Here is a 24,552-nt window from a genome sequence, read left to right as displayed (position 1 = left end):
TTCGCAGAATCGCGGGCAAAGCTGTATAAAATATTTCAGAAGCTCTCTGAATTAAAGTTTTTCATTCAATTTTAGATTTAGGTTGCCCCAGAATACTTTGAGGGCATAAAGTTACCATCGAGATTCAATTTTAGTTTTGCGTTGGAGCTAAAAGCTTAGGAGCGACGAAATGGGTCACATATAAAATTAAATTTGTTTACCCAGAGCGCGATAGATAGGTACTTAAAGAGTAATCAAATTTACTTAAATGTATTTCATCAATGCATTGAATATATGTAATAACAAAAAAATGTCAGCAGGAACGGAAGGAACGGAGTTCATGGTAGGTACCCCATTGTTCGCGTTGGCAAATAAATCAATCTTTTTGTCTTTCTGCTTCTTTCATTCAGACTCACACTTGACCAATTTTCGCTAAAAATCATAAAAAGTTACGTTAAACATGACCGAATATAAAAGATTACATTGAAACTGTCGTCGCCAAAAATTATATTATCATCATAGTTATTAACTACGTGTATATGAATAATGTACCTCTTAGTGAAATTGATAATCAATCTAAGTACCTACGTAATGTCTATTATACGTAATTTTCTTTTCTTACTGGTTAGTTATGTATTAAGTACAACAAAATTTACACATATCATTTATACATATCATTTTATTATCCAAAAGAACAGAAAAAACATATTTTTAATTTTTTTCCAAATTACTCAAAGTAGGTATTTTGTGACAAAACTAATTTAAACTCTATTTAGCATATTATATGTTTCATCCTGAACGGTTTTTAATTCCTAAAAACTTAAGCATAAGATTACTCCAAATGGTAGCTAAGCTAGATACCTAGATAAGTAAGTAATTACGTAATTATTATCGGACAAAGGTTTTCTGCTCTAAAAGATGTCAAACGCTGTCTTAGAAAAAGATAATTACGGTAAAAATAAGAAGATAAAGGGTCTCATTTTACAAGGCCAAGGATAAAGCTTGGTTTTCGGGTTCGTGAATTTAGTATTTTTGTACGACTTATATCAAAGCTTGAAGAAGTTTCTGAGCTCTTAAAGTACTTAAGTTAGTAGTTGCTACAAACTACAATAGTCTCTAGTGCGTTTGAGATTGGTGTCAAACAACGCTAGAATTTGTTTTGTTGTTTGATACGCGCTGCTGGAGTACCTACAGCACGGGTAAGATCCACGACGGATGCTTTCTTTTATTTATGTTGTGCAAGATAGCTGCGTTAGTGCCATTTTTTGTCACATTCATGAAGGCTTATGTTACATTGTATTGCTACTTTGAACATTCCAGACTTTTTACACCCCGTGTGGTGTCGGATTAGAATTACACCTCTCCATCTCTTCCGTGGATGTCGTAAGAGGCGACAAAGGATATAAGGTTAAGGTATACCGTAGGCGACAGGCTAGCAACCTGTCACTATTGTACCGTTTTTGTCAAACTTTAAACCTAAAATTGCTAAAAGTGGCTCTGAAGCGGTAACGTTTCGTGAGCTCTGCCTACCCCATTTGGGAATACAGGCGTGATGTTTGTGTGTGTGTGTGTTTATTTAACTTGTAATGTATCTACCTACGGGTCAAATCTTGCAAGTAATTTAACCCACTTCCAGTGGTCGGATTAGGTAATTTGAGATTTGGCATACCTACTTATGTAAATCTGATGAGAATACAATATTCTGGTACTATCGTGCTGGTGATCTAGCCAAGATCATCTCCGCAGGAGGGATCTCTTCAAAAGTTTACGGCACGAACGCGAAACTGCATAATTATTCAATTTTAGTGGCAATTCGTTTATTTTATATGACAGATACAACTTCATTATAGCAGCACAATAATTTTAAACATCTAAAAAGTCTACACTACACTGCTAAAAACCACCTGCTAAAATATTTCGGATTAATTTCAAGCCACCTTGTATAAGTTACAATTAAGCCCACCCCAGTACTAAAGGTTATTTGAAAATAAAATCAGTTTTAATATGCCCTAGGGAACGCTAGAGACCGTCTTTGTAGACTCCTTTGCATAATTCCCCAGTAAACGTTTCGAAGTTCGCTCATTGATTATTTATTCACATAGCCAGTCCGCCATCTTTGTTGCTTAATTTTGTGTCCATTTTTAGGGCAATCTTTTTTGAGATAAAAATTCCAAGAAGTCTTTTAGGCGTAACGAAGTTGTGTCCAAATTTGTCGAAATTACGTCAAGTTAATGATGCGTTTTGGTTGCGTAAGTGGGCGAATATTTTGTTCCATCTTTGTAAGTAGGTACTTATTTGTACCTAAATCTTAAAAATACTTATATAATTTACCTATATTTATATACCTATCCAAACAAGGTACTTTGTTTGGATAGGTAAATACCTATCCAAACAAAGTAAGCTATTTAACTAAATGTAAGCAAAACAACGTCAACTGGTGTCTTAAATATTGAAATTCCCATTAAACTATCTAAACAGTCTAGTTTGTATTACAATGTTTGACAAGTAAATTGTTTAAAATACTTGAATGTACCAAATCTAGGAGCTGAAGTTTGTTTACATTTGGTTAAATTAAATACCTATCCAAACCAAGTATATTATGGGTGAATCATTATAAGAATGATGTACAGTTTAGAATGTTAGTCGTGTTGACTCAACGTGTCACAATCAAAATCGGAAAATTTGTTTCCCGATTTTTACCTATATAAACCGGTTGCCAATTATTTTACCCATACCACATTAAGATTTTTTTTTACACACAAATTTCATTTGATACACATCAGTAGTTACCGTAAAGTAGAGGTCCGGTTTTTAACCCCCGAAGCAAAAAGAGGGGTGTTATATGTTTGACCGCTATGTGTGTATGTCTGTGGCACCGTAGCTCTTAAACGGGTAGACCGATTTGAATGCGTTTTTTTATTTGAAAGCAAGTTTTCTAGCAATGGTTCTTAGACATGTTTCATCAAAATCGGTTAAGCCGTTTTTGAGATATTGAACTTTGAAGTGAGTGAAGGTTTTCCAACTTTTTGTTGGTTAGGTTATTGCACAAGCTGTTTGCGCATGCAAGTCCCTACGTGTAGCCGGGCCTTTATACAAATCCGGTAAGTATTTAAATACCTAATTATTTTATCGGCAATTCTCTATATACTATATGTCGACACGGCGGCCGATACACTTATATATACATATTTTTGCAACTTTGGCCGTGTCGATATCTTTGACCTTGACTGTACCTTTAAATAGGATTCAACAAGTCGCTTGTAAAAAAGCCACCCCTGCAGGGAAATTCGACCCGTATCGCTATTTGCTCCAATTAGGGAAATTCAAAGAGCAGAGCCAAAATTATTAATCATGATTCGAAGGTATTAAAGCATTAGCTAACGTTGATTGGGGACTCTTTGATCAAGGAAAGTCAACGACGGGCGTGACAACTGTCATCAACTGTCGCTGGAAGGCTACATTAAAAAAAAAGGAGTTCGTATAGTACCACCCCTCTCACTCTCGTATTAATAGTAGATTGTTCAATAAGGGACTAACTAAAACAAGCCATAATTACACGAGATGTTTTCCCACCCGGGCAGAGCGAGGGTGGCTATAGTTCGAGTGTCATTATGGTTGTTTAATCTGGCGTTAAACACTACTTTTTGAAGGCACAAAGGTGAAGTTTTTTCTGGGCCACTTACCGTCCCCCTCTAGGCTTCCAGCGCCCACAAGGGAGCGTTATCGTCCACTTTGGGAAAGACATACAGTACTTAAGATCTAGACAAGTGTCAGAAGAATTATATATATATTGGATTTTATTTCAACATATTTATAATACTTTTTCAACAGACTAATTTATGTTTTATAAGCTTTTCTTTAATTTTACCTGTCCCGTTGTTTATCTATCTACCTGTCTGTAGTCAAACCTTGCAAGTTAAATTTGAAATTTAGCATACTTATGTCAATTGCGTGACAAGACAATACAATAATCTGATAGTGACATCCTGGTAGTCCGGCCAGGATCGTCTCCGCAGGACGGAATGCTTCAACGGTCGAAGGCATCGACTTGAAATTTGGTATGCAAATGTAGTTTGGGTGACAATGCAAGTAAAATCGACAAAAAGTGTACTTTTGACTGTAGTCAGCAAAAAAAGTTTGAATTAAAAAATATTTTTTTACCAAAAATTTATTATTAAAGTACCTAAATTCGGCATTTCGTCTTACTGTTAACTAATTTATTTTAACAATGTTAAGCACCAAAAAGGGGATTATGAAATCACAAGTGTCCAAAAGAAAATGCAAACAGACGTTCATATGTAAAACAGTTCGTAATTATTATTTGTTATCGGTATAGCCCTCTCATTCTGAGAGGAAGCCTGTGCCCAACAGTGGGACCACAATAGGTTGGGATGATGATGATGATGATGACAGTTTATGTATTGGAAGTTTCAGTTAATTGTCACGATTTAAAAACTCATAAAACGTCTCTGAAAGCCGATTAGGAATTTTGGGAAGGAATGGGTCCCTTAAAACATGTTTTGAAGTTTTAATTAAGTAGTTGTGCTTTAATTCTTAGAATATAGTCGCGTGACATCAGTCCTATAAGCCCTACCCTTAGACAGTTAGACTTAGCACTGTTTGCAATGCCAACACCAAACGCCCATTCTAAAGCTGTAACATTCTACATTATAACTATACTCGTACACCGCTTGCAAAGCCACTTAGACTTCTGATTAAAGATTTATTGAGGCACGATGTTGCGCAAGTATAACAAAGAGGCCTTTAAATTTTAGACCAATTACTCGCCTCAGCCTACTTCGCCTTCTCATTTGTTGTTATTCCGCCTATTCAGAATAATGAGAACAGAGGACGTCTTTTGAATATGAAATACAGCTTGCTTGCAATACTTTCAAGAACTTGGGAAAATATCAACGTTCGTAAAAAACCATTGTGCGATCGTGGGGTCGTTTGAAATGGCCTTTTGCTGTTGCTGAAATGCTTTTGATGTGACAGAGGTTTGGTATGGGAGTTCAGGTCAAATATAATTTACTTGCAACGTACTGATGTATGAGTGTATGCTAACTATGTTGTGGTTTAAAAATTTGCTAACCAGTTTTTGACCACTTCATTCTGGTATCCTATAGAGTCGTGGCTTAATTATGTAAGTTCGGTGACAGTCAATAATGTGTCTTCGCAGGAGGAAACTCTTTATCTTATATTATTTTTGGAATAATTTAGTAAATAAAAAAAATTTGGACGTCACGTCACGTCACCCCAAATCTATCAAGGAAATTTTTAATAATCGTGTTTTAAGCTCCCGATTCGCTAAAATACCTATATGATGAAGAATAACATAGGTACTTAACAGTTTTATTCACATACTTTTCCCCTACTTGGCTCACAATATTATAAAAAGTCAAAAGTCAAATGCCTCGCCATTTTGTTTGTTTTAGTACTAAAGTAACTTATGCCCGTAAAACAAACATAAAAAACCGGCCAAGAGCGTGTGGGACACGCCCGAAATAGGGTTCCGTAGCCATTACGAAAAAATTAAGTAATATTTTTCTCAGGATTTCGTATTTTATACGGAATCTTCCAAGTTTAGGTATATTTTATACCATAGGCTGCTATGTAGGGTAGACCGGGGACAATTGAAACACGTTATGATTGAAACATCTCAATTTTCTCGAATACTGTAGTACCTACGAACGGTACGCGGCGCTTGAACATGGCTCGGACTGGTCGGAATCTGTCTTCAGTAGCGCGCGCGCCGGCGAGCGACATAGTCGTGTTGGGGATCCTTTTTCGATTTTCGGGCTCAAAAGTAAGTATTTACATCGTCTTTCCTTTTGTTATACCTAATAAATCTTCTTTCTTTGTGTATATACTTAAATGGTGTCTTATTCTGTAGTTATTAATTAGTATTTATATTTAATTTGACTGGTAAAAATGACGATGTAAGTTACTTAATTTTGACCTTGAAGTAGAAAGTGTCGAATGGGTACATTTGAAACAACTGGTCTGGTGACGGTTGAAACGTTTCAATCGTCCTGTTGCTTCAAACGTCCCCAACTTTACTTTACATATTTACTACCAGCTTTTATTACCTGACTGGGGGAAGCAAAAAGAAGGGTAGTCTGGTTAAGTCTAGGTATGTAAGTATGTATGTATGTCAATATATATGCATGTATATATGTGACCGAAAATCAGATGTTCTAAAAATCGTCTGAGCAAACCCCTAATGGTTTTAAAAGACCTATCCAACGATACCCCACACTATAGGGTTGGATGAGAAAAAAAAATCACCCCCACTACGTCTATGGGAGGTACCCTAAAAACATTAAAAAAAATAATAATTGTACTATTTTGTCGGCATAGTTTATCTATATATCCTTGCAAAATAACAGCTTTCTAGCATTGATAGTCCCTGAGCAAAACCGCGGACGAACAGACAGACAGACAGACAGACATGGGGAAACTAAGGGTTCCGTTTTTGCCATTTTGGCTCCGGAACCCTAAAAAAGGATGAATAAATAAAATAACGTTATTTTTGAAATGTTGTAGAACTCCTTCGGTCTAATTAATTTCTCACTTTTATCAAGGTGGTTAAACTGAAAGTTATGATTGAAACATTGTGATGATTGAAACAGTTGTTTTTGTATGACAATAACTTTTTGTTGTTTAAGATACTATTTTGCAATTATAATGTTATATCAAAGTAGAAATATATTTATCGTCAAAAGTATTATAACATAAGATGGTTAAAATAACTGAAGGGAACTTAGACATAAAAATATTGGTGATTACATAAACCAAATATTTATTATGGTATAACTTTAAAAAAACACATTTTATGTTAACAAATGATTAACGATCTCACTAATTACGTTTAATAGTAGTAAAAACTGTAGAGGCTGAATAAAGATATTTCCTTGTTTTGATATTATATTAGTGTTTCAATTGTCCCTACACACTGGTTCAATCGTCCTTAGTACTAGGTCAATTGAACCACTCTGCCCCGTCCTCTTTATGTACCCACTTATTTTAGGTTTCCTATATGAGCTGGAGCCTTATTGTGTGTTTTAATTAGGAGCCTGATAGTCTATCTCTAGAAAAATACCAGTAACATCTTTGTAAATACAATAGATATTTAATTACACCAGGCTAAGTGAAAATTGTTTCAACTGGTCTACTACTCTTAAACTACTAATAATTCCGAAGAAAACTTAACCGTTATAGTTTTTCTTGTAAGTTTGATATACTTACTACCATCCTGATTTTTTTTCAAATTTTTCCACCCACCGGTTTAGATTTTAGAGGGGGGGGGACGCTCGATTTTAATGAAAATTTGCACTTTAAAGTTGAATATTTCGCAAACCAATTACTGAATCGAAAAATCGTCTTAGCAAACCCCTAATGGTTTTAAAAGACCTATCCAAAGATACCGCACACTATATATAGGTTTGGATAAAAAAAACCCACTTTACGTCTATAAAGGAGGTACCCTAAAAACTTTTTTATTTGGCTCCGGAACCCTAAAAAACTACGTAAAATTTTTATCAGAAAATTCCCTTTTCATTCCTATTTTGACCAGTTTATTTCTACAGTGCAATAAAGATCTCAATGAACGTGTAGTAAAAACCGAATAACCCGGATATCTTGCAAAATTTCACTTTCTATAGTTCGCTATGATTTTGATAGTCACTGTTTGTATCTTTTGTTCGTGATTTCTACATTGTATCACACTAAAATCAAAAGGTTAGGTGGGTCAATCAACTTTTAGTGTAGCTTATTGTTACGCCGACTTGTTATGCTGAGTTACTCATGAAAACTAAAACTCACTAAAAATTAGGAGTTACGACAGTTTTAAGGCATTTCCTTCATGGCTCATCTCCTAAACATGTTAATAGTACCAGTCTTGTCAAAGATACGGCCCGCGATCGGAGAATCTTGTTTTTTAGATATTTAAGGCAGAACAGCACTCGATGCCTGTACTTCGGGTTAAAGATACTTTATTCTCAAAAGAATTACAATAATAATACTAGAATTACAGCATGAAGTAAAAAAATGTGCGCGTTTTAATTATTATAAGTAATTTCAAGAGTAGCGCGTGCCTAGACGAGCGATAGTGCTAGTTATGCTTTTACTTCTGTCGCGCGCGGGGCTACTACGAAATTCGAAAATCGAAGTTCGTGTCGTTCCGACCCTCTGACACTTATACTATTTAATACTAGAGTGAGAGGGACGGTACGAAACGAACTTCGATTTTCGAATTTCGGAGTAGGCCCTTTGTTTCGTTCGGCCGAGCACGTAGCGCACACAGCGCCCCTCCACCGCGCACTTGCACTTTTTACCTTTGATATAACTTGTTACTTACTTACAACTAAGGTAACGGCGCCTATTACCGGGGGTATCGAAATCGACGGCCATCACCGCGGCAATTTAAAATACGCATTTTATAACCAAACCGATAGATTTCTTAAAAAAATATATTTTACAAGATAAAAGCTTATTTAGTCGACTCACGTATCTATTAGCGCTAGTGTATGTGAATGAATCAAACATCTCGCAATTCGTGATTTTCCGAAATGGCACCGACGGAAGAGGATTTACCATACTAACGCGTGACACCACATACAAGCAGACTCGAACCTTATTTAGTGTTTTACAAAATATTTATGGCAATTGAACTAATGTTATGGTTTTTAAATGGCTTTTTATAGTTTTTTGTACAAGTTCTGAATACTTTTTGTACATTTTTGGGCCCGGAAATACGATTAAAATGGAAAATAAAATACAGCGGCGATAGGTGCCATTTTTAACTGTTGATTGTAATACCGTGGTATATCACGGTTATAGTTAAAGTGGTAGTTTTGGTTCGTCAAGCTTTATTTTTGGTATAAATAATCTTTTATATAATTTGTTACTGTTATTCCAATCTTGATCTATTCACGCTTTTAAAAAACTATTTCCGTGGTATGAAAAGTATTAACAAACTCTTAATTTTTAGCAAAAAAATTAATACTGAATTTGTAGTTTCTATAGAAACCGTTATTTTGCCAAGTTGTTTAAATATTGCGATGAAATTTTATATTTACTTACCAGTTTTGTAATTTTGGTTATATGCCAAGGATGTAATAAGTATATTTGATTTGTAATTCAAACACAACTCTATCCTATAGTTTTTATAGGTCGGAATTAGATTTTGCAATACTCCAAATTAAGCCAATTAACGATGGTATGATCGCATAACCCTCGGTAATAGAATGTTTGGGAATCTATTACCGACCCATTCAATTGTCTTTGGGTCGGTAATAGGGTTCTTAAAGAAGTCCCTATTACCGAGTGACATTTTATTTTTCTGTTAAAATAATTCACATTTAGGGTACCGTAAGTACAGATTTTTTTGATAAAGTTGTGACTTTTACTCAGCATGCATACATCAAACTATAACTGGTGGCATTAGCATAATAAAATACAATGGGCTGGATACACTATTCGAATCATACTTTAGTTTTTTATTTAAATTTTCTCAAAAAATATTTGATGTACAATATGTTATACAGAACCAAAGCCATTACCCTTTTTTAATCCCTCGGTATTAAGTTCCAAAACATGTGTTGGGTTCCTTTTACCGATGGTAGAAAATTGCCGTTTTTAAATACCCTCGATAATAGAAGCTCAATTCGCGGTAATGGAATCACAGCCTGTCCATTACCACGGTAATAGAAGATTTGGGTATTTTGATTTCAATAATTATTTTATCAAATACTAATAACTAAAACGAGCCCAAAAAGTTAAGACACTGAAAGTTCAATAAACGCTCTTAAATAAAAAAAATATTTTCGTTTGTTAAGGAGCTTTGATACCCTTAATTTTTGGGACTCATTTGAAAACTTCCTTAAGTACCACGGTAATAGGCGCCGTTACCTTATATGACTAAATAAATAAAAATGTATTATAATATTTTAGCTTATGTTTTAATTTTTTATTATCAAACTGGCCCGCCTACACATTCTAAATCCAATATATGGCCCTCTGCAAAATTGAGTTTGACACCTGGTATACACTGCAAACATTTTTCTAAGAAAGTGTATCACAGATGTATCCTGTGTTACGGAACAGAATACATACACTTAACAGTTGTTGGACCCGGGTATACTGACGACCGCACGGAAAGTCAACACGAGCGAAATAGTGTTCTCATTCAACCCAAACAGCTAGCTTCTGTAACCTGATTATCTCTGACCAGAAGCCAGTACAAAAATACACGACGAATGTCAAGTGCAGATGCTTTCTAAACGCGACGCAATTCGTCGGCCAAGCTGAAGCGTTATTATGTTTATGTAATTGTCATATTAACATAATACGAGAATTAATAGGGCTCCCGATGATATGGGTACGTTTTGGTATTTGCTTAGGATATGAAACTCTCCACGCGTATGATTACTCGTACATCTGATAATATAAGCGACGCTTTGATTATATTCAATTTCTGATGTGCTGATTACATTTGACGTAATATTTGAACTGGGCATTTTGAGCGCGGTTTTGATAGAATATCTTTAAGATAATTTACCAATATCATTAGTCCCAGTTTATTCGTTGGGTAAAATACTTGTTTTTTTTTCAGGGTGTCGTTAGGCTATGGACAATTTAATTCTCAAGCAAGAGGTCTAATGTGAACATATTATTATGACCACTTTAATATGGACGAAACGTCGAGGTAATTTTAACAGTATAAAATGCGCAGCTAAGACCTAACTAAGTATATTAGGAATTACGAACGAAAATCATGAAAGTTTTAAACATTAATTGCACTTTATGTAGGTACCACTTACTATTCACAAAGTTAGTCACATACGTGAAACGGAAGACTGCTGTGTATGATATCGTAATATTTCCTTAGAATAAATCCTCACATACACGACAAACATCTCATGATAAAAATAGGCAGTTAACACGTCATCATATAATAAGTCTTCTTTTTCATTTCGCTCCTGTTTTCCTTTCTAATATACTCGTACGTACAGCCTTGGCCGAAAGTATTGGGCGTATTTCTATGAAGCTTAGCTCGCTAAGGCCCCGTTTGTAAAGGCAATCTAACAGATTTAAAAGAAAGAAAATGTAAATATTAACGATAAAGCCGAATTGAGTGAAATAAAGGCATTTTAAGAGCTCGGAAGAGGTGACCGGGGTGACCGAACCCGATAATTCTATTCTATTTGATATTTATCGGCGCAAGAAATATGTATAAAATACATCGAATCCGTTATCCGATAACAGATCTGAAAGGCAGTAGAAGCGTGGAGTCGATATTTTTGTTAGGTAGCCCTGAGAGTCACGGACGTGTTAGTTAGGCATCTTTGGATAAAAGAAAAGTTCAGTGGGCATAGTAACAGCACTACACAAGTGAAAAGCAGCTACATCATGTATTTATACAAATCATCATTTATTCTAATCATAAAATACTAACCATAGCGATATGATTATAATTCGTAACTACTAGCACTATGGATTCGAAGTCCGAAATAAATGATTGTATTTGTATTTATACATTTTTCTGGCGCCGATATCGGAGCAAGCAGCGTCCAATATCGACATTGGATCCGATATTTAACGGCTGAAATGCTCTGATATTAACACTTTGGAAACTACAACTTTTACGCACTAAGTATTATTCTTTGCATTTTAATATATTTTTGATACAAAAATATGAAGATAACATACTAATGAATGGGTAGTAAATAACTTATACTAATGTGGTGCAGTTTCCTCGACGGGTTATCTACTGATTTGAAAGTAATAGGTAAATAGATGAGTATCGATAGTCAGCGTCAAAAATGCTCACTTACGAACCTCGTTGCATCAAAACATTTTCCTATGTTGTCTCTACCTGAAAAACAGGAAATTCTACCTCCTTTACTTACATTTTGTGTTCGTTATTTTGACGCCCGTGGCGTTACGTTTACGACCCAGCCATGACAATGGGTATCTTGCGACGCTACAAGCAAGTTCTCTGTTCATTGCGCTGTAGAAATGCTCGCCAGCTCGCCGTGCAGTAGTTAATTGATGGTAACAAACGCAATGTATTAGACAATGACTCGGGGGTCGCTAGCTGTGCAAAATTGCGGCAGTGGGCTGTTAATGGCACCCGTGATTGGGTGAAGCGATACGAATATTGCAATAAAGTCAGCAAAGTTAAAATCTTTTTGGTGGCGGTATTGTACTGGAAGTACTGAGCCCATTGTGATCGTCTCCTCCATTTTATGGGTTCTCGCGGTATTCAAAAGTTGCAGGCTGGATAGAAATACGGCGCAATAAAAAGTTTTGCTAAATAATGAAAGAAATACATTTACCTATTAGTAGATATTATGACGTAGGTAACGATAAGAATCGTAATAACTAGTTCAGGCCCGAAGTTTCGCTCCTGTAGATGTACAATAGACGGACTAGTTCCTTATTGGAGGTGCGAAGAGTCTTCCGGACATTCTCATATTGATCAAAGACATAATCGATCCTGATGACGATTTTGCTTTCGTAGCAAAGCAACTGCATAAGTTGCCTATCGTCACATTTGATCACGTCGATGTTAAAAAGCTGCTTAAGAACGTAACATTTCTTATGACAAGTTTGGCACAAATGCAGTCTTAAATTAGAAGTGTCTAATAAAATAATTAGATAAACGCGTGCCGATATTATGTTTGAGTCGCTGTGTCTGCTAGTAGGTCAAGTTAGGTCTGTTACGTAAACATAAAAATCAAACTTTTTTTTCTTTATAATAAGTAATCAAGATTGGTAGAAAATTTGGCTTTAAAAATATTCCAATTGTTTATGTCGACAAAAGTTATTAAAATAATAAGCTGCCTACCTTGTTACTACTTAGGGGTTATGATTTTCCAAAACACCACCTAATAAATGGACCGCGAGGTAGTTACACCGTTTTACACGAAGATTATGTAAATAGGATACAAGGTATACCTATGCAAATGTAACCTTTACCTTTTTCTGAGCGTGTAAACATTCGACCTTGCGGGTAATGAGTATTGCAAATGCTGTGATTTTGTAACGCTGGTAATTAAGTAAGTAAGTTTCAAAAGTATGTAATAATCTGTAATAATAATAATACAATCATTTATTGCCATAGAAAATAAGACAGGACTACACAAAAACAAAAAAAAAAAACACGTAAGCAGGTAAGGCAGTTGTATAGGTGCGTTATTCATATTTGCGTTTATGATAAAGGTAAAAATCAAAATAAAACCAAAAACCACTACAAAAATTACGGGCATAAAACTTATCAAGCAATTAAAATCTTAATTAATAAATTGGTTTACCCTCGAATTGTAGTTACAAGATTCGACTAAAGAAACAAAATTAAACCTCTCGAAGGGCAACGAAGGTTGACTTAAATTAAATTGACTGGAACTTCTTGATCAGTTAATCTAACTAATCAGTACCGAGGATGTTTCATAACCTTGGTGGTTTAGGTAACTCATTGTTCTTCGAATTGGCAATCAAGATATTAAAACTATGCACGTTTATAATGAGGGGTAAAACGAGAAATGTTAGCTTATCAAAAATAATTGTAGAGTATGCTTAAATTCCGACAACTTAAATTTCAAATTGGACCTCTATTGTTTGCCCGAATTTTGTACGCCATAATGTATCGTTTTCCATATTTTTCATTTGCCATAAAGTAATTTATTATTACTGGCCGAGGATCGTGCTCAGTGGCGTGCAACTGGAGAGGCCTATGTCCAGCAGTGGACTAAGATAGGCCGATGATGATGATGATGAATTTATTTCTGAAATAGTATTTCCTTCAGAGTTGATATTAAACTAAACTACTGCATTCTATAAGATGACATTTAAAAAAATCCTGAACCGTGCTTCTATATATTTTATGGCAATCGTTGGCATGGCAAGTGAAATTCGGGCAAGTAAAGGTATACGTTTCAAATTTAACAATCGGTTTCAACCCTCATGATGAAACTTGCACCCAAGATACCATACCATATATTTCACTTTTCTTCACGTAGGCATGTCTTTTCGTACGTAAATATTGTCTCTAAATTCACAAGAAACATCCTAAAGCTTGGAATTCAAAGGCAAAAAACCAGCTAAACGGAATTTAGTAAACTTCCTTGGAATTAACTCTAAGCCATATAAACCTCCATGTTTCAGGATTAAGTATTGAGAAAACCTTGCGCATAAAGGATAAAAGAGAGTAGGGTTTTCTTAAGACCTTAGCCATTGCAGAAAGAAGACGTCGTTTCCACATACTTATTTATATCCCAAACAAAAAGGAAAAGGTCAACAGGCAGAATTAAATTACGAATTACGATGAATTTTAGCACAAAATTATGTATAATTACGTATAAAAATCCTCTTTTACTTGCCATATATTTCTAGATGAGCGAGACAGAGCGAGTGATATAATGTCGAGAAACGAGATCGAAATTGTGTGCCATTATCTTTCGTTACAATACTCCTTTAACGAACCTTTCCTTGAAATCGAATGGGTAGTCCTACTTGAAATCCGACGAACGTGCTCAAAACTCTCTGATATTTGAGTCCTTTGTGTTCCTTTATAAAATCTTTACACGGAATATTCTCTTACTCAATCGATTGGTAAGACGTTTAAGGCACACTATATCTCGAATATGTTTGTTTTACGGCTCTTCCTGTATATAAAACCTTTCAGTAAAGTCGAATCGTTTTGCTGCGAGTAACGGTGCATTTTATCCCTAAGAATAAAACGTTTATGGACTTTAAAGAACGTTTATGTAACTTATACTACCGTATTTAAGTAGCTCAGATGCCTACGTTAAATTATGTACCTAATGTAGGTGCTATGACTACAGTTGACGAGTGATCGTATTTATTGACAAGGCTATTGTCTAACGTGCGGACCTTCACATAACAATCGCACACGTACGATCTTTCCTACCTATATAAAAAATAAAAATGATATAAAATGGTTTAACTTCAGATCACGAATATCCATATACAGATGCTACAGTCAGGGTCATATAGTACGTAGCAGTCAAGATCACCAAATAATTGGAAACATACAAAATAGTTCTTAACAGTGACTCAGTCAAAGCGGTCAAATTGTTCGAGACATATATCGTGTACAAAGATACAGGAGCAAGCACATCGCCAAATACTTGGTAACATTCAAGCTGACATAAGTACCGTACCGTTGCAGCCAACGTATCCAAAAGTATGGGACACCACAGGAAAATTTACTTTATTACATACCGTGTAAGGTCCAATGATCCTGCTAGCTAATCCTCTTTTAATACAATGTGAATGGTGTTCCATTTTCAGGCTCTTGGTGCCAAATGCACATGTCATTGCCTTTTCAAGTAAATAAAGTACTTAGTACATTACTGCACACTAGTAAGCCTTACCAGTAAGTAAGCCACCCTGGACGAGTAGAAGTTTAATACGAGGCCAGGTTGGCGATTACTGGGCGAAGCTTGTATAGTGCTTTTATAAAAAATGTCGTACCAAGTTTGGTAAGCATTTAAAAAGAAAATAAATATTCAATTTAAATCTTACACAAACTTGGACTTATGTGGGAGTAAATAATTTTCGCTAACTCTGCTTCAGCTCTTAAATGTGGAGGAGTACAATTTATTTTAGATTCATCCGATGACGAATTCATTGTGTCAATATTATATTAACTGTTTGTAAGTTCTACTGTACTTATAAATCAGCTACATAAAAATCCCGCCTTAATTTTCTATCTTTTTTTTTAAACTGAAGTGAGAACCTAACATCAAATTATGTCAAAGTATTGTGCCATGGTCTCAGTACAATTTTAACAAGTCAATTTTAGATAAATAATATTTATATTATTTTAAACAAGTACACATTGCAAAAATAAATAAATCTACGACCCGCCATTTAAGCTATTCATTCGCTAACCTATGTCTGTAGTCTATGGTATGATAGTTTTTTTAAAGGTACCGGGCGGCGATGTTTAGATATCTGCCAACTTCAGTTAAATTACAAACGTCATAATTTTAAGAAGAATTTTCCTTAATTTTGAAACAAAAGTTGTAATTACAACAACATAAATTACTGAAAAATGTTCCAGTTCAGTCAATCAGTGAATTAACACTTTTGCTTACATCCTCCTAAGTGTGAACTTTTTTAATAGTTTAAGTTTCTCAGAGACATAGAGCACGGGTTCCAAATTTAAACACTTGATATGTAATGAAATTTAATACTTACTTCCTGGACAGTTCAAGATTACTTCCTGAACATTAGCAGCTAGTCTCCAAGATGCGTTACTTTCTACGACGTTTTTGATGACGTAATGGCAACATTTCATACCATTTTTGAGAAAACTCTTTTACAATGTAATTATACTGGCAAATTCAAGCCATATTTAAAAAGAAATCCGTTAATCCGGAATTCTGACAGTGTAAATAAAACATTCGAATAAAGCTGTCAAGACTCTAAATGAAAGAGATGAAACGATCACTGACAAGTGGGTACTTTTCTCGGTGGTTGTCAAAACAAAAAGTTCGAATCTTATGACATGTTAATTTATTTGGCACTCAACCCGAGATTAAATTATTTTCATTTAAATAAACTCAGTTTTCTAGTGTCCCATATTTTTGGATATTTTGGCTGCTACGCTACCAGTGGTGGTGTGGAAGTTACGATAATTATGTCGGCTTGAATGTTACCAAGTATTTGGCGATGTGCAATAATGTGTATGCTCCAGTACATTTGTACACTATGGCCGGACCGAGAAATTTGATCACTTTGATTGGGTCAATGTTAATGACTATTTGGATGTTTCCAAGTATTTGGTGATCTTGACTGCTACGTGCTTTATGACGCTGACTGTACATATTATTTATCTCAGAAAATATTGAGAATGTATTTTTATAAAGTAATTCGTAGTATAAACAGTTCAATAATGGAGAGATGTTCTTATCAAAGCAATAATTGCTAATTATTGTCAGTAAGTGTACGACGTAAGCAACATTTGCGAAGCAGGCAGTTATTCGCTGGAACTATGTAATTTTTCGGGATCATAAAACTATTCTCTCTATCCGTCTTCTAGACGTGACCCAGAGACATACCTATTTAGATTAGTTTCATGGTTTACAGCAGCAGCACTAGCGACATCTATGTGTGCTTAAGTAGCAAAGTAGAAATAAGCAACCTGAGATATGTATGCATAGGAAAAATTCGTGTCTAGATTCCTGTCCAGCAGTGGTGTAGGGGTTTATAGCACGCAGCACGGAATGCTGAGGACCTGGGTTCGATTCCCAGTGCTGTTCTCTTTTTCTGGTTTTTCTGTGCATCCATGTCTCAGTTTGTATTTTCGATATGTTTTCATGGAGCTAGTTTGTTGGTTTGTTTCAATCAAATCCTGCAAGTCGCGTTTTAATTATTACTAATAGTTTGATTGACAATAAGATTGATATGTATAAAACAAAGGCAAATTCAACCAACAAAAAGAACAGTCTACAAAAAAGGTTGTATCAAAATATTTTATTTTGCATTAGTAAAATGTGAACAATGTAGGTCAGTCTTTTTAAAACTGTTACTAAGAAAATTCAATCGATATAAATGACTTATTTATTTAAGGAGTTTTCGCTAAATAAGCAGGTCAAGATTGTTTAGCTACTTGTTTGGTTTCTAATGCCGAAAAACAACAACATGACTGTTTTTGCGTTGATATTAATATATATTTCATTTTGACACTAAGGGAAATAATCTTCAAAGGAAAAGCGGGCTACGGCAAAGTTAAGTATAGGTATTAACTTTTTCACAAGAACGATTATGAATGAATTGGTATCTTTCTTCGTGATTGCGTTACTTTTTGCTGATGGAAGATAAAAGCAGGTAAATAATCTTTAGAAGCCGAAGAAGATCAAATCAAATAAAAATATTCTTGAAATAGTAACACGCAGGTTTTTTGTATATTTACACTTGCCTTTCGATTTTTCCTACAAGCTTCCTGAAGTAAGTGTGTTTTTATCAAAAGTTAAAATCAAACCAGAGACTAACACGGATGTAGTTACTTAAAGCCGGAATAGTAGCTGTACTTAATTAAAAGCAGGAATACAGTAATTTGAGAAAACATTTGACTAACTGTATTGTTCGACAATATCACAGCGTAGGACGTCCACTAACCAAATGGTGACTTGGTTAAAACCGTAGGTTCACGGTGGACGCAGCAGGCCTACTACGAAATTCGAAACTCGAAGTTCGTATCGTACCGTTCCTCTCGCTCTCGTATTAAACAGTATACTAAGTGTCAGAGGGACCGCACGACACGAACTTCGAGTTTCGAGTTTCGTATTAGCCCTGCAGGCTGCTTCCGATGCGGGAGGCCTAAGTATGTCTTAAATTTTCCCATAATTACAGAACAATACAATTATGCAATACTTAACTGTATTAAACACCATAGTATAGTAAGCAGTAGGTACAGAAAATCGGTAGGTAAGTAGGTAGTACCTACTTAGCTACCCTAAAGGTACATATTCAATATATAGAGAAAAAAAAACAGGTAAGTAATAAAAAACAAGTATTTGTAATTGCCGACAGTAAAGTTTTACTAAAGTTAGGTTAGGTTAGTTAAGGTATTTTTCAAACGACGCATTTGGTAAAATGTTCGTCTAACAAAAATTTATAGCGGAGCTCACTGTAAATAATAAAAACTGTTGTTAAGCGATTTAATGTTTCGATAATATAAATTTTTGACGTAAGATTAAAATAAAATTTGCAACCAGTAAATTGAACGGCATCGGCTAGCAATAACGATAAACTTTATTGGTACTTGGGTTTTAGTGGCTGGTGATAAAGTTCGTTTTCATTTGGGCCTCACTCTCGTGATGAGTTAAGGCATGGGGGCTATAAATCGGAACAAATTGATAGTATATTAACACCAGCTGTCGTTTCTGTGACGTAGTTTGGGATTTACTTTTATTCCAATGTACTTTTTAGGGTTTCGTAGACCCACAAGGAAGCTTTAACTTTCACCGTACCTATCCATCCGCCCGTCCGCGGCTTAGCTTTTAAAATGTTTAGTGCTAGAAATCTGTAATTTTGCATGACTATAATTAATTATATAGTTAACTACGCCGATAAATTGGTAAATAAAGTTTTGAAAAATAAAAACTAGTACCTCCCCTACACGTAAAATGGGTATGATTTTTTTTCGTCTAAGCCCATAGTTAGATCGACTGTTCGCCCCCGAATACCCCCATATAGCAAATTTCGTCGAAATCATTAAAACGTTTCCGAGATCCTTGATAATAATCCTTGATATAAGTATATACAAGAATAGCTCGTTTAAAGATAGATAAAATATTATACCTCGTGTAAGACACACCCACTATCTTAAAATTACCATAGAGATCCGGCGCTAGGCGATCAATTCTCGAACGAAACAGACCTAAATTAATTTATCGTCACTATATACTGCCTATTACCACAAAACAGATAGGTACAGAATTGAATCTACATACAAAGTGCGCTCGAGCAACGCACGCATAGACACTGCTCACGGACGCGATATCTCGGACCGGTTGGGACCAGTGCGAGCGCGAGTGCCATCCGCTTGAGACACGCGTCTGTGAACTTTTTGTGCAATAATGGCAACAAAAAAAATATAATGTAACTGTTTACTGGACGGTTGTTTAAATTCAACATTAAACAGTGAATTGTCGTTTTTTAAGCTACCAGTGGTAAAAATTAAATTAAAATTAAAATACTTACTTTAGTTATTGTTAATTTATATTTCCATTCTTCCCGTTTCATTCTCATCAATAAATCAAACAACTAGATACGAGCCACTACCACAATAGTTTTTTGTGCATAAGCCATAGTTGACAACCCAACCCAACCCAACCCCAACCCTAGAGGTAGCCCTAGAGCGACCGCCGAGCGTAGGTATGAAAAGTGAAGTATGCATACATGTGATTGACTTCTGTACCTATCTGTTTTGTGCTATTACGCGAAAGGCGGTAGGTATACGAAAAAAAACCATTTTTGGGTTATTTGTACCATTGTGTAGCTTAATCAGATGGTATAAATAATTTATGAGTGTTTTTTTTCAGTTACTGCCTTTCGCTTGAGATGACGGTATAGCTTAGATATTTCTCGATACCTCCATTGTTTTTGCTTTTTTCAGAGACGTATTTGGTCTAGTCATGCGAAAAAAATCCAAGCGTCCTCCTAATGTCGTAAACTAGGGTAAAATCTTTACACAACCCGAGCCCGAGCATTCAAGTTCGTTTCTAGGCTAACGGTAAACTACTCCAGAAAATTACACAGTAAATAGACTTTTTATAGAGGCAGAGTCGTTAGAGGTAAGTGCCTGTATTTTTTGTGTTGGTACTACAGCTCAAACCTTCTCATTTTGATAGGAGATCTGTGCCTAACAATCGCGTGTGCAAGTTTTTTATCACCGTTAAAAAACAGCAAGAAAAAAATTGGTCAAATTTATACAGACCCACATAGTGTATGCAACGAGTCTGTAGAGTGGAGACGAAAGAATGAAATAAAGTAAAACAGAATGTGTGTACTTTCCAAGTGCTGCCAGGAGAAACGAAAACAAGTTAGATTCTCTACAACTCTGTAAGACATTTAATTCCGTTTTCATTGTACCCTACCTACTCTAGAACCACTTGTTGAAAAAAAAACGATTGTCTTTTATGTTTAAAAAAAAATCTAACAAAGATATTGCTATAAAAGCCTTAATTTAATAAATATATTTTAACTTCGATATTGACTTCACTGTGGTCCTTGCACAGTATCTTACTTGAGTTTTTTCTTATCTATGTTCATTGAAGGTAAACAAGCATTAATGAAGTATCCTTTTGTAAATTATGAAATATTGCCATAGCAGCTAATGCTTAGCATTAAAGTTCAAGTAACGGAGGCAAGTTACAAAGTGTAGACATGGTCGGAATGCGTGAAAGTTACGTGGCAACTTTTAATTAAATACCTACCTGTTACCTGGTACCTGTTTTCTGGTATTGCGTTCCTGGCACGGAATTTCGTTATCTGTTTTGGTATATTGTGGAAGGAATATAATTTGTAATATAAAAATTTTTTGCTGACTGTATTTTTTGTTGACTGTACTTGCATCGTCATCCGAAATACATTTTCACTTCTCATGCTCTAAAAGTAGGTCAATATAGCCTTACGAGGCGTTAGTAAAGTGGGTACTTTAGTCCCTAGGGAGTATATTTTTTTTAAATTTACTTCGAGTGACTTAGATAAACTCAAACAGCCAGTACTTGCTTAGTTTTTGGCATAAAATAAGATTGTGTGTGAACCATTGTCATGACGAAAAATTAAATGTTACGTTCTTAGTCTACGTGGTCTTAGTTCTATGCTTTTTTCGCATAGAAGGTGGCGCTATTCTATTTATTCCCGTTTGTGTATGGACCATTTCACCGATGCGATTTTGTTATATCTGAATCTGGTTGGAATAAAATACTTAAGTACCGCGAAAACTTTGAAATTGTTGTAGAGCGTAAATCATAAACGATTAAAATAAATTGATTATTCTCACAATGTCGTCAAGTAATAGTGAAAATTATGATGTCGAGCAAAGAGCAAAAGACATAATTGATAATCATTTTGCCGTCGAAATCTATAAAGAATTATTTAAAAACCTATGAAAGTTCTTTGGACTGGAGGAATAAAAAGCACATTTATTCTTTCACAGAAACGACTATTTTTTTCTCGCAATCGAAGTGAAAAATAGAGTTTTCACCTCGAAACTAAAAGTCAATATTAACCTCGGGTCATATATTGGCTTATTTTAGTCCCTCGATAAAAAAACTATTGCGTACCACATTTCAAGTCGATGCCATTAAACCTTGAAGAGTTCTTTCCTGCGGAGACGATCCTGGCTGGACCAGCAGGATGTCACTCCTAGATTATTGTACCTTTTGTCAATTCGCCACCAGATTTATATAAGTAATTATGCCAAATTTCAATCTAGTCAAAACTACCACTAGAAGTAGGTCAAATTTAATTTACAAGATTTTAACCCGCACATGCATAGATACTAATTGCAAAGTAAAGTTAAATAAAAGCTTGTAAAAAGACATTATTATTTATTTAGTTATACTTATCATTACTATAGAAGAAGCATTATATACTTATCATTTCTATAATATAAGCTGTCAAGGCCCAAGGGTCATGGACATGGAAATCAAATAACAACTATTGTACACAAAATTACGAGTAGACGAGAGATTATCTGATAGACATTTCACAATTAAATTCATTCATACTGATATTTGAGTGAAATCATTATTTCCATTCATCTGGAGGATAAAAAAAGGTTTCATTTTAATTTCACACGCTGTTGAGAAGCTTTCATAATTTCCCAGGAGAATAAAAAAAACAGATAAAACCTCAGCAAAGGCTTCCCCTCTCTGATCACCCTCATTAATTATTATTAAATTTCCTCAGAAAAAATATTACGGCTCTTTTTGTGATGTTAATTTTATAATAGCTATGCTAAGGTTCTTGGGTAGACTAGTCAAGTGCGAGTCAGAAAAATCTGTTATACACGATTTAAAAGTCCGGATTCTATTATATATATATTTTTTTGCAAATTATATTAAATTTATTTTATTGACGCATTTATTATTTATAAGAGTTCCTTTTGAGGTAGGTACGTAAGTTTAAAAAAGATTAGGATAGATAGATAGAAAAGTTTATTTCTGCTAAGAGTTACATTTTTAATTTACATTTGTATCTTCCACGTAAAAATCAGTACCCGTTTTATTTTACTGCGAATAACCATGTTTATAAGCGCCATTCTGTTCAATTCTAACGCGAACATGCCATCCTGAATCCCAACAGTTAGTTGTTTGTTACGGAACGTGTCAAAATAATAAATTCGAGTTTCACGAGTTTAGGACAAAGCGAGGCCTTAAAAGATTTCGCGGTTTTATTTTAGCTAGCGAATTTAGGACGTTTTTATATAATTTAAGTAAGGTAATTTATATTTCGTTTCATGAAAATTCCAGAGCATGGCGCAGATGGGCGGTAGACGGTTTTTTAAATAAGCTACTTTGAAGCAGTGTCTTTTTAAAAGTGAGTTCATTAAAAAGTTGTCATTCTGGAATGAGTTTCGAGTTTGTCGGTTGGGCGTTTGCGTGTTGTTTTGTCTTTTAACTATTAATTGTTTCATGATTTCTCTTTTCATTATGTGTACTCATAGTTTGAATTGTAAATGATCTCTTGCTCTTGATCGTTTATTCCTGCTGAGCTGGCAACGTTGCATTTTTGTTAGTTTTTCTTGATTATTCCATAAAAATTGAATGAAAATTAAAAATGTTTTCTGATTAGAACACTTCTTATAAGTTAATGTGTCTACTCCAATAATTATTCGTGATAGGCTTTTATATTTTATTTTGGAGTAGACACATTAACTTATATATTAAGAAGTGTTCTTTCAGACAACATTATTAATTTTCATTCAATTTTTATGGAATAATCGAGAAAAACTAACAAAAATGCAACGTTGCCAGCTCAGCAGGAAAAAACGCTCTTATTCTCATTACTGTGCCGCATGTTTACAATTTGTTTTGTGTGCCAAAGTTAATATATAAATAAATAATGGTTCTAAATTATTATATTTTTCGATAAAAATAATTAGCGGGTCGCATTTGTAGTGAGTTAAGAACGATATTTAATATAATTAATCCCTTATTCGTCGTAGTACCACCAACTTTATCCACCAGTTGTAGGTACGAGAAGGAATTGTCATTCTGCGCCGTACCACTGAATGATAATTGCATGCAATAAAATAAAAACTTTATTTTGAATGCCTAATGGCATAAAAAAACAACAAAATCATAAACAGCATTATCGCATCCGGAGAACCGCGTAGCCGTCGAGCTGAATTCGATTTAAGAGATGAGTACCCGTGTTAATTTCGTAAAATATTTATGAGTGAGTCTCATGGTATTTTACAAGCTTTTATTTAGTTTCACCTGTCCCGTTGTCTATCTGTCTCTCTGTAATCAAATCTTGAAAGTTAATGTTGACCAACTTCCAGTAGTCAGATGGACTTGAAATTTGGAATACTTATGTAAATCGCGTGACAATACAATAATCTAGTAGTGACATCCTGGTAGTCCAGCCAGGATCGTCTCCGCAGGAAGGAACTCTTCAACGGTTAATAGCATCGACTTGAAATTTGGTATGCAAATGTAGTTTGGGTGACATTGCAAGTACAGTCAACAAAAAGTACAGTCAGAAAAAAAAGCTTGCATTAAAAATGATTTTTTTATGGTTAGGTTATTTATGTTCAGAGTGAACCCCTGAATTGATATTTTTTTTTATAAATGGTTGCCAATAGACTATAATCCGCTTTTAGATTGAATATGTCTTATTGCTTACAGGTACTGAGCTCAGACACCGAGTGGCACTTCGCGCATCGCGGTCTGCCGCACGCGCGCCCGCGCCGCTCCATATCGCACACGAGGCTGCTAAAGCAACATCCACTTGTAAGTATCATCACCATCATCTCAGATGTAGGACGTCCACTGTTGGACATAGGCCACCCCCATGTACTTA

The 24,552-nt window shown here is 35.0% G+C and overlaps 1 protein-coding gene across 1 annotated transcript in view; it reads left to right on the top strand.

Annotated features, from left to right (window-relative positions):
- Nucleotides 1–24,552, top strand: part of amon (prohormone processing protease amontillado) — a 119,082-nt gene that overhangs the window by 45,806 nt on the left and 48,724 nt on the right. Inside the window, exon 2 of the mRNA XM_074094566.1 lies at nt 24,378–24,482. Within this exon, the coding sequence (XP_073950667.1) occupies nt 24,378–24,482 (105 nt within the window). The remainder of the gene's footprint in view (nt 1–24,377; nt 24,483–24,552) is intronic.

This window comes from Choristoneura fumiferana, chromosome 11 (assembly GCF_025370935.1).
Source record: "Choristoneura fumiferana chromosome 11, NRCan_CFum_1, whole genome shotgun sequence".
Lineage (NCBI taxonomy): Eukaryota > Metazoa > Arthropoda > Insecta > Lepidoptera > Tortricidae > Choristoneura > Choristoneura fumiferana.
The sequence above is the reverse complement of the archived record's forward strand: the minus strand, read 5'-3'. Positions and strand labels throughout refer to the sequence as shown.